This window comes from Schistosoma haematobium, assembly GCF_000699445.3.
Source record: "Schistosoma haematobium chromosome Unknown HiC_scaffold_126, whole genome shotgun sequence".
In the NCBI taxonomy this organism is placed as follows: domain Eukaryota; kingdom Metazoa; phylum Platyhelminthes; class Trematoda; order Strigeidida; family Schistosomatidae; genus Schistosoma; species Schistosoma haematobium.
In genome coordinates this window covers 1-11,172 of record NW_026137024.1, presented here as the reverse complement: position 1 = coordinate 11,172, position 11,172 = coordinate 1, and the positions used below count along the sequence as shown (strand labels likewise).

General features: G+C 34.6%; 1 protein-coding gene across 1 annotated transcript; it reads right to left on the bottom strand.

The window, feature by feature from the left end:
- Positions 1–3,557: 3,557 nt before the first annotated feature.
- ANXA6_1 (Annexin A6) lies at positions 3,558–8,713 on the bottom strand. The gene is made up of 5 exons (XM_051208545.1): positions 8,124–8,713; positions 7,816–8,002; positions 6,604–6,734; positions 5,550–5,731; positions 3,558–4,389 (listed from the first exon to the last, which is right to left on the bottom strand). The coding sequence occupies exons 2-5, from the start codon at positions 7,845–7,847 to the stop codon at positions 4,279–4,281; spliced, it is 456 nt and encodes a 151-aa protein (XP_051064121.1). The 5' UTR covers positions 7,848–8,002; positions 8,124–8,713; the 3' UTR covers positions 3,558–4,278.
- Positions 8,714–11,172: the final 2,459 nt, after the last annotated feature.

Genomic DNA, 11,172 nt, shown 5'->3' with positions numbered 1-11,172 from the left:
TCAGAGAGATCTGTCAAGGATCAAGAAGGTAAGCCGATCACAGATTTGGGAATGGAAGAAAAGGTGGGTATAACACTTTGAGGAACTCTTGACTAGATCAGCATCATTGAATTCACTGGCCATCGAAGCGGCATCCACAAACCTTCCAATAGCTGTCACTCAACCAACGATCGAAGGCCTCAACATACACAAGGGAAAAAGCAACATCCTGAAATACAACACGGAAAACACCCACTCGACCACACTTTATTGAGAAACACTGGAAGAGGTGGAAATTTTCATTTATCTGGGTAACATCATCGATGAATATGGAGGATTTGATGCAGACGCGAAGGCAAGGATTGGAAAATGCAAAACAGCATTCCTACAGTTGAAGAACATATGAAACTCAAAACAACTGTCAATCAATATCAAAGTCACAATCTTCAATACGAATGTCAGGACAGTGAGTTCTTCTGTACTTACTTTTTTACACCTGTTACCCATCGTGAAGAAGCATAGACTGCTCACCAGCATTCTCCATCCAACACTGTCCTGGGCAATCCTTTCCAGCTCTTTCCAGTTGTTATTCATCCTTTTCACATATGCTTCTCTTTCCCGATGTAATGTGTTCTTTGGCCTTCATCTTTTCCGCTCCCCTTCAGGATTCCAAGTTAGCGCTTGCCTCGTGATGCAGTTTAGTGAGTTGCGTAATATATGTCTTATCCACTTCCAACGTTGTTTCCTAATTTCCTCTTCAGTTCGAATCTAGTTTGTTCTCTTCCATAGTAAGCTGTTGCTGATGGTATGCGGTCACTGGCCATTCAGTATCTTGCGTAGACAACTATTTATAATTACTTGAATCTTCTTGATGGTAGTTGTAGTAGTTCTTGAAGTTTCAGCTCCATACAGTAGAACTGCCTTGACGTTCGTATTGAAGATTGTGACTGTAGCGTGGCGTCGAGTCGAGATTGACTATGAACACCACCAGAAAGGAACGCGTGCCAGGATGTACATAAAATCCCTCGGAAGCGAAATATCAGAAGGCAGTTAATGGTCATTTCGAGATATATTTGATGGCGATCTCGTGGTATCGAAAGAATACCGAGATCGTGCCAGGATACAAGCTTGGTTACAGAGCGTAAACGAATTCGCGCGAGGTCACAATCAAAGTGTAAGAATAATGGATGTTTTTAGCACAGTTAACCAAAGAGCACATTAAACAGTCACTGGTATAATTGGTTATAATAATAATTGTTTTCATTAAACCAGTCGTGTTCTCGTGATAAAAACAAGTCACTACATGACTTTGATATTGAAAGAAAGTTGTTTTGAGTTCCATATGTTCTTTAATTGTTGGAATGCGACCCTTGCTTTGCCAATCCTCGACTTTACGTCTGCATCTGATCCTCCTGGTTCATCGATGATGCTTCCCAAGTATGTGAAGTACTCTACATCTTCCAGAGTTTCTCCATCAAGAGTGATTGGACTGGTGTTTTCCGTGTTGTATTTGAGGACCTCGGTTTTCCCTTGTTTATGTTGAGGCCCACCGATGCAGAGACTGCTGCTATACTGGCTGTCTTTATCTGCATTTATTCGTGTGTATGCGGTAGGAGGGCTAGGTCATCTGCGAAGTCCAAATCGTCTAATTGGTTCTGAGCTGTCCATTATGTGCCGTGTTTTCCCTCAGATGTCGAGGTCTTCATAATCCAGTTGACCACCAGAAGAAAGAGGAAGGGAGAGAGTAGACAGCCTTGTCTGCCTCCGGTCTTCACTTGGAATGCATCTGTCAGCTGTCCTCCATACACGACCTTGCACTGTAGTCCGTCATATGAGTTCCGGATAATGTTGACAATCTTCTGAGGAACTCCATAGTGTCGAAGAAGTTTCCATAACGTCCTCCTGTCTACACTGTCAAATTCCTTCTAATAGTCACTGAAGTTGATGTACAGTGACGAGTTCCATTCAATTGATTGTTCGAAGATGATCCGTAGTGTCGCAATTTAGTCTGTGCACGATCGATCCTTACGGAATCCAGCTTGTTGATCTCGAAGTTGGTCGTCTATTGAGTCTTTCATCCGGTTCAGCAACACTCTGGTAAAGACTTTCCCTGGTACTGACAGTAGTGTGATGCCTCTGTAGTTTTCACATTTGCTCAGATCTCCTTTCTTTTGAATCATGACGAGGTGTCCTTTTTTCCAGTCCATCGGTACACGTTCCTCTTCTCAAATCTTCCTGAATAGAACGTGCAGCACATTTGTAGTTACTTCTTTGTGTGACTTCAGTGCTTCACCTGGTATGTTGTGACTACTCCACAAATGTTAAAGTGCTACCTTGATTTTATCCTATGGTAGAATTAGGACTCAGATATTCAAAGCTCTCGAATTTCATTATATTCTCTTTGATTAACCAATATCCTGTAAGGACGCTATAATCCTTCCGCTACATTGTTCATTCGAAACGACAAAGTGAAAATTTTCTTATTAAGGGTCAAGTTTGTTTGCATTTTCTTTCCATATTCTCTCCTCATTACATCTGATTTTTGTATTGCTTTATGCTACTTGTAAACATTCAGTAATCAGTTCTATCCTTGATACTTTATAAGCGTACAATGTGACTCATGTTTGTCATATAATATCCTAAATTAATTACATACACTCATAGCATTCACTGTATTTATTATTATTACTTCCTTCCAACACTTGTAATTGTTGTTAACACTAAACACAGCTATCAGTTGTTATTTAAGCTGTTGTATGTTGTAATTACTCTTTACTTTATTACTACAAGAAGCCTTTCTTTTTCCACACTAGCAAACAAGTGAATCATCGCATATGTCTCACTAGTTGAGGGTTGTAATCAATCTATGTATATTCCTTAAAACAGAACCGTTATTTAGACAAATTGTTGTATATTATTGCCAAATCGTATTAATTGAACTTATCTTTCCGATTTCCACTCGTGTTATCATTACCATCAAATTGAAAACCAGGACCTAAATTGTATTTTTTGACTATATATGTAATGCTTTGCTTATTATGTTCGTCATTAACTTTTGGAGATGATTTTCAGGTCAGGTGAATGCTCTTCATGGTGTTGTGTTCTATGATGTCCTATGTTGTGAAAGTGAAAACTTCGCTGACTTTCTGGAACACATCATTGTCAACTTCCTTTTATTTATATGAGCTTTCAGATTATTTCACAGGTGAAAATATTTTCATGCAGTTAGGAATTCTGTTGAATACGCTAACTGGTTAATCTATTATTATTATGTGAGCATTCGATCATGTCGTTTCTAATACGGGAACTTATGACAATAATCTTATCATCCTGATTGTGTTGTAATTACGAGATTTAAGTAGATGGTGATTAATACCCACTGTAAACTGATATCAACTATCAGATCAGTGTAGACTGACAGATGTTTCAGTTTAATTATCAGTGAATGGACTCGGATTAGTAGAAGAAATAGGATAATGCACTTTCAAGTATTTAGCAATCAAACTGATCAGGAATACAGTTATCAATTACTTTATTGACGTATTCATAATTGGTCAATCAGCACAAAATATTATTATTGGGAGGATGAGGATTAATGTTAAGTAAACTGAAGTTGAGTGAAATATATTCGTTCAACGAGGTGGTCTTCACCAGATTAATCAATGTCTATTACTAGATCGAAAACAGAATGCATTCTAAAACATGCATATTTCATTCTAACTGGTCAATACACAACATGAAGAAGTCACAGTTTGATTTGCTGCATGATTTGTTTAAAAGTCCTGAAGTAACACTGAATTTATCTTTCCTTTGTTGTTCTCCGATTTGACTTGTTAGAGAACTCATGATAAACAACCTAATGATCATTCAGTTGAATAAACTAATATCTTTCAACTTGCTTCACACCACTCACTCCTCTCAATGAAAACTTGAACAAATCGATCTTATAACAAAATAATTGTATTCATTGAAACAGAATAGTTAAGCGAACGTATCTTATTACTACATTTTGTTAGGAGATTAATCAAATGGAGTATAGGGTAAAGACAGAGGGAGAGAGAGACGGAGAGAGAGAAAGAGGAGATAGGGGGAGAAAATAAGTGTGAATAATAATATTTTCATTTGTTAATACAATTCTTGTTAAACGATGAAAATACTTTTGTTCATTGTGAATCGAAACATGTCAAGAAATATATTTTGTGAAGCCGGAAATCGTTGACGTCTGCAGAATAACTTCGTAATTGTTTGATGACTTTAATCACTGTAAATATATGATTAATAATGTAATTGGTAAGTAGATTATCCGTTGATAAGCTTCAATAACAGACATCGATAATTATTCAGTGCCAAATTCAAGAAATATCGTTCAATAACTGATTTTACCTGGTTTGATGAGTCGTTTCTAAAACACTGCAATAAAATATTTTTGAGAAATAAAATTTGTAAAATTATTTCCTTTTATCACGTTTGATCACTTGATAAATAACTTCAATGCACAAGTAATGCATGGTAAAATTTGCTACAAATTATGCCATCAATTATTATCAATGTAGAATATGACATACATTCACATAAGTCGAACTAGTATGCTACAATTGAACACTGGGATTTACTAAGATGAAAGATAATCTAGTGGAAACAATAGTGGGAGATTAAATATGAAGGTTCTTGTTTGATTGATTCATTTCCGAAGTGATCTGACGTTATCATCAAATCAGACAAACACGCACACATCTATACATGGATGCAGGATGGTCTAGTCTTCTTAGAACTGTATTTCGAAACATGTCGAAACTCTTCAATTTGTTGTTATAATCAGGTTTCAGCAACATACAATACAACCATGAAATTTCTGGGTCAATTTTCAGCTGACAAACACCTTGGATTATTCAGTTACAACGTAACAATATCATGAACCTTTTGTTCATGATGTGTTTGCACACCGTTTACGAACTTTATGAGGTTCAATTAATTTCTACTGATTCGGGTGCAAATCTACTTAGGAATATAGTTTGTAATATGACGTGGAAGAATGTGAAAGCATTCTGTTCCGACAATCGATGTGGATAAAATAACTTCATTTGAATGATTCAACAAGCGATTAGTCTACAATACATCACATGAAACAAGGACAAAGTAGTGTGTAGGATCAGAAAGTGTTAATTTAAGTATCAGTCTCAGTATAATTTCAGATAGTTCTGATGTTCAACAATCGACTCTTAACACAACTTGTTTTAAGTAAAACTCGACTAAGTGACAATTGTCATTGTTTTCGGAAGCATTTTGAAGTGTATTGAATCAATAGACTGTGAGACTGCAAATGTGATGTATGCACTTCAAGTCATGAACGTAGAAGTTTTTCGAGAAGTATTTTATTGAAGCAATAATACTCAGTAATATTCAGCATTATTGTTCACTCCGATTACGTTGGGGATATAGATAAACACGTAGAGATAATGGTATTTACTAAGCTAATCCGTCTATATTAGCAATTGTATCCATGTTTAAGTTTCAGTAAATGGATCATAATAATTGCAAATTATTACTTCTTAAATATTGTTTATACGTACTTCTATACACTTATATAATGGTTCTCCCTTTAAATCAAGAAATTCTTCCATAATTCGTCCCATATCAACTTCACAACGAGAGACAATAATTCGATTAATTGTTCCATAATCTTTTTCTGCATTTTCCGTAGCCTTGACTAATTTTTCAGCAAAATATCTTGGTCTATTTTGTATACAACGGACTGAAATGAATTTTAATTAATGAAATATACATAAGTAAATGTAAGAAATGCAAAAAAGAGTTCATTATACAGAACAATTACTTGCTCACTTAATTATACTTAATATGAGACCAAACAATCCAATTCGTTGGTAGTTTTCAACAAGTAATCGAGTCTGTGATAAATGATTAAAAATACATTAGCTTAATGCTATTGTGGTGTGTGCTTTTGATGTCAACAAATATAGGTAGTATGTATCATCAATCGAAGTGAAATAACTGGCAACAGAAAGTTGAGAAGATTGAAGGAAAATGAACGAGAACAGTGAATGATCGCTGTGGAAATGAAGGCACAGTGAAGTCTGAGATGATTGATTGACATTGTGCAAATGAAGTATTTACTGTATGGTTCTCAGATTTTACTAGCTTGTCCTGAAATTTTGTGCTCAAATACATCTAATTGTCCCTACTTAGCCAGAACTATCTTACGTCAAAAACATGATATCTACAATGTTATTTCACTTAGACTAATGATCAGATTAAATCTCGTTGATTAGTGGAAATTGATCAATACTAAACACTAGACAAATACCTGTTAACTAGTAATTGTAGAGTTTAAAGATGTTCAATTTTAAGTAGAATTTCTCTTCATATGAAGATCTTAACATCTGAGGGGAAACATGGAATACAATGGACAGCTCAGGATAATTTGGAAGATTTGAACTTTGCAGATGAACTGACACTTCTATCCCAAACACACAAACAAATGCAGATGAGAACAACTAGTGTGACAGAAGCTTCTGCAGCAGTACGCTTCAAAATGCACAGGAGAAAGAGCATACTAATTATTCAACTCACAATTCCTTTGAATACATAATAGTGATGACTACTTACCAATAGACAGTATACAATCGACTGCATGTCCACGCATTTCCTCTTCCAAATCACGTTCACTATGTAACGAATATTCATTGAATACAGCTCGTAAGTGACCATAGGATCGTGTAATCAAGATAGGCATGAATCTAATAAGTGAAGATATTAAAAAAGTTATTTCACCAGTTCATTAAAAAGAACAACGTGTTGTATGTTGCTTCAAATTGATTAGAGGATCACATTCATTTATTTAATCAATGATGTATCTAGAGTTCTAGTTAGATTTCGGGACTGATGGATACATAGGAGATATATATATATTGGGAATTATTTAATAAAATTTTAATTCTCAGTAAAATTTCATACTTTGTACTCGTGAATTACTCGACGATCTTTACAAAAGTAAGGCATTTATGGTGAAATAATTGAGACCTAAACGTAGCCCAGAAGCAAACAAGTGAGTGAAAGTGGAATCCTCACACAAACACAAGTATTTATAATAAGTCACAACAGTTCTGTTTATAAAATGGAATTCTCTTTCAATGTGAAATTCACAAACTAAGTAAGAGCTATGTAGGATCAATAAATCATACTAGTATATCTGCAAAGAAAAACTAATGTGTTGGGGGGAGAATAAACAGATATCTTTGTTCAGTCATTTAGAGCTTGAATGACCGAACTGTAAGACAAGAAAGTAGTTGCATTGATCTGGTCAATATATTGATTAGTTCATTTAGATTGCCGTCTAGTACCAATTACATCAGGTTAACGGATGATACGCTAAATGTGAGATAACAACTGAATGACTATTTGTCCGGAATGCAGTTTCCACGTTTACTCCCCCGATAGCCACAAAGAAAAAACAACTCAGCAGACAGATGACCTCCAACTAAACAGTTCGAATTTTTTCGATCACTCATACAGTAACATAGAGCAAAATCGTGGCAACACATCAACAGAATTAGGAATTTACAATATGAGCACAACCGCACCATAAATGGGAAGGAACTGAGTATTAGGTTTGTAATGAATTAACAATAACTTTGGGAAATGTAAAAGACAAAACAATGATTTGTGCGTCAAACAAAATTGGAGGAGTGTAAGAATGTAACAGTTAAAATATTTAATAAGAGTACAGCGAAAACATCAATAATAACTTCAGATTGGTTAGTTCCGAAAGTTCACTTTTGTCTAATATTTATTCCGGCATAGTAAAAACAGTACACTTACTTTGATTCATCAATTTTAATGTCTTGTTTCATTGCTCTAAGTAGTTCTTCCACATCTCTTCGTACAAGATTTCCATCTATAAATGTGAATTCATCTCTATTCGATTTCAGTAAAGCGATATATATTGATTTAAAAGGATGTTCAGTATTATCGTTCACATCATCTTCTAAATCACGTCCATAGAATACTAAAATTTAACGAAAAAACGTGGTTATTATTTAAAAAGCGAAAAAATTGTTTATCGTTTACATGACTGACTGACATCAGCTAAATCAGCATTGAAAGCCTATTTTTACTTACTTACTTACTTACTTACATATGCCTGTTACTCCCAATGGAGTATAGGCCGCCAACCATCTTTGATCTTCCACTTCTCCTTTGGCCAAGAGGATCCCATGAGAGGGCTTGCGTTGTGACACAGTTTGATGCTTTCCTCAATGTGTGTCCTATCCACTTCCAGTGCTTCATTCTGATTTCTTCTTCACCGGGATCTGGTTTGTTCTCTCACACAGTAGATTGCAGCCTATATTTAGCGTACAGCTTTTTCACCAAAATGTGAGACCTTTCTGCAGTACGCATTCATAATCATATCACTTATCAGACTCATGGTTTTCAGGCATCGTGACAAGTTCTTCAACTTTATACCACATAGGTGATACCCCATGATTTACATTTCTATTATCTCTTTATAATTAGATAATCATTGAATATCTTAACGCAGCAACCTACAAGAGCAATGCATACATTTACGTTAGAGCTAAAGGTTGAACCAACTGGTCAATAACTATGGTATTTCAAATGTTTTAGTGAAATAAGAAGGAGCTAATATTATATACTAACTGTCAGTTAAGAATACTGTTGTTTACAGAAAACTATACTAATTTTCTTTCATATCGACCTAGATAAATAGAATATGAAAAGAGCTATTTTTAAACAGGTAAGTATATTTAAACTAATGAATGCTTTCATTACTATATATGGTCACTATTTTAATGAACGATTAATCAAGTAAACAAAAATAATATAACCATATGACAGGCTTCTTAAATAATCTGATAAGTCTTTTAAATGAACGCTAGATTTGGTTTCCTAAGCTCTCTAATAACCCCCGGACTAAATCTACATAACAACTTGAACACGAAAGAAAAGATGAGAAATATGGAACAAATCGTTTTACTCCAAAGGTCTGTTTATGTACAGAAACTCTAGGATATTTATTTATAGCATTCTATATGGCCTTGTTTTCCAGGCAATACTGGAGCTCTACTAAACATAATAGCAGTATAGGTAATGATCCAATTAGAAACACGGCATGTGAACTTTCCACTTTTAAATGTTTCTGGAAAAACTTTTATTAAATGTTAATTAGATAAGAGGTTTTCTCAACGTTTTCAGAGCCTGTTTGGGCTTGTTTTCGAAGGATTTTCTGGATCAACAATAAATCAACAATAAACTAGTTAAACAAATCATGTACAATTCATAATTAACGTAGAACAGTGTAATGATAGTTGAAACATTTAAATTTTATCTACTTAATCATAGATTTCAATCCTGCTTTACTTCATTCAACTTCAGTAGACTTGTAATATCATAAATCTTTAAACAGGATTGTGATCAGATTTTGCTCAATTTTTGGACGAAATAGATGAAATTGATTTCGAAATACAAAGCAAGTAGTATTCACAAACTTTCAAAAATTCACAATGTAAATTATGAGGATCTTAGAGCTACATAATTTCTGATAATCCAAGAAGTACTGTGGTGTGTGCTACTGATGTCGACAGATATGAGTAGTATGTACCATCAATCGAAAGTGAAATACATGACAACAGAAAGTTAAGAAGATTGAAGAAAATTGAGCAAGATAGGAGAATGATTCCTTTGGAAATGAAGGCACAGTGAAGTCTGTGATGATTGATTTACATTTTGCAAATGAAGTGTTTATTGTATGGTTCTGAGATTTTACTAAGTTATTCTGTAATTTTGTGTTCCAATACATCCGATTGTCCCCAGTTGTATCCTTATCTACTACAGTACAAATGAACAGACGCCCATAAAAATTAACATGTATCTATCAGTTTGTTCAATGGCATATACAATTAGTATCTAATGAATAGATTTGAATTGGTAATATTGACCAATAAAGAGAACGAATATACATTCAAGTGTCAAACAGTGATATATCGTGAATACATATCTTACATCTTTAAATCTATATGACACTAATTGGTAAATAAATTGAAATATTCAATGTGATGTGATTAGAATGAGTTATGTATGGAGAAGTAAGTAGTTCCGATCTATCGTACCACAATAAATTCCTTCTAAAGCATAAATTTAACCATCTTAGAACTTTAAGAAATTCATTTCAAAGAGGTTTTCTCAATAAACACAAGATGGTTACTTAATTGTATTTGTGTGAAGATCTACATAGTTTGGAAATGATTACTCATTATTTTAAAATAAACAATGTTGACCATAGAAATTATGTAAAACTATGCTGATAATATGTAATTTCAAGAGTTGAGGTGATCAGTCATTTGAAGCTAGAACACCATGGAAAACCTGGAAGCGCTGAATGACCGTTTTGTCCTAATATGAGACTCCTCGGCAGTGCGAATCCACGATCCCGCTTCGCGAGTGCTTAACGTCTAGACCACTGAGCCGGCCGGCATCCAATGGTGTTAATGTCTAACTTCAACTAATCCACGAAATTGAGCGACACATCCACCATTGTCTTCAGTCAGTTACTATCTCACAACAAACTCGGTTGAACTCCACTAGTCACTGCTTCTCACTAGAACTCCAGGAAACACCTCTTGAAGCCAATCACTAGTAAGCATATGTTGATTAATATCAGAAGGGATTTTTGTGGATATTATAGTAATTTCAGTAGTTGAGATCATGAGTCAATTGAAGCTACGTTGATAGGTTCTGGGTTCGAATTCTGCGAGGCGGGATCGTGGATGCGCACTGCCGAGGGTCCCACATTAGTACAAAACGGTCATCCAGTGCTTTTAGGTTTTCCATGGTGGTCCACCTTCAGTTGACTCATGATCTCAACTATTAAAATTACTATAATATCTAGAACACCCCCTTCTGATAATGGGTAGACAAATTGAATTTTCAAACTTTGTAACATTTAATTTCTCTGAGAAACAACTTGTTTATCCATGAATATTAAGGATTTGAATATCAACTTTAGAAACAGCTAGTATGTCCAGATTATAGTATTTTCAAGGGATTGTAATTTTGATTGTTCATAATGAGATTTATAATTGACCAATCTATTGAATCTGTCTGAATGAATCTTTCAAATAGTCATTCATTCATTCATTCTTTCTTTCTTATCAAATA

Excerpts from the sequence above, each read along its gene's own strand:
- ANXA6_1 (XM_051208545.1), bottom strand. The coding sequence starts at position 7,847 with ATGAAACAAGACATTAAAATTGATGAATCAAA. Across the intron at positions 6,735-7,815 it reads ATTAAAATTGATGAATCAAA|ATTCATGCCTATCTTGATTA; the intron begins GTAAGTGTACTG and ends TTCACTTATTAG. Across the intron at positions 4,390-5,549 it reads CATTATATAAGTGTATAGAA|TGTTTTAGAAACGACTCATC; the intron begins GTACGTATAAAC and ends ATTTTATTGCAG.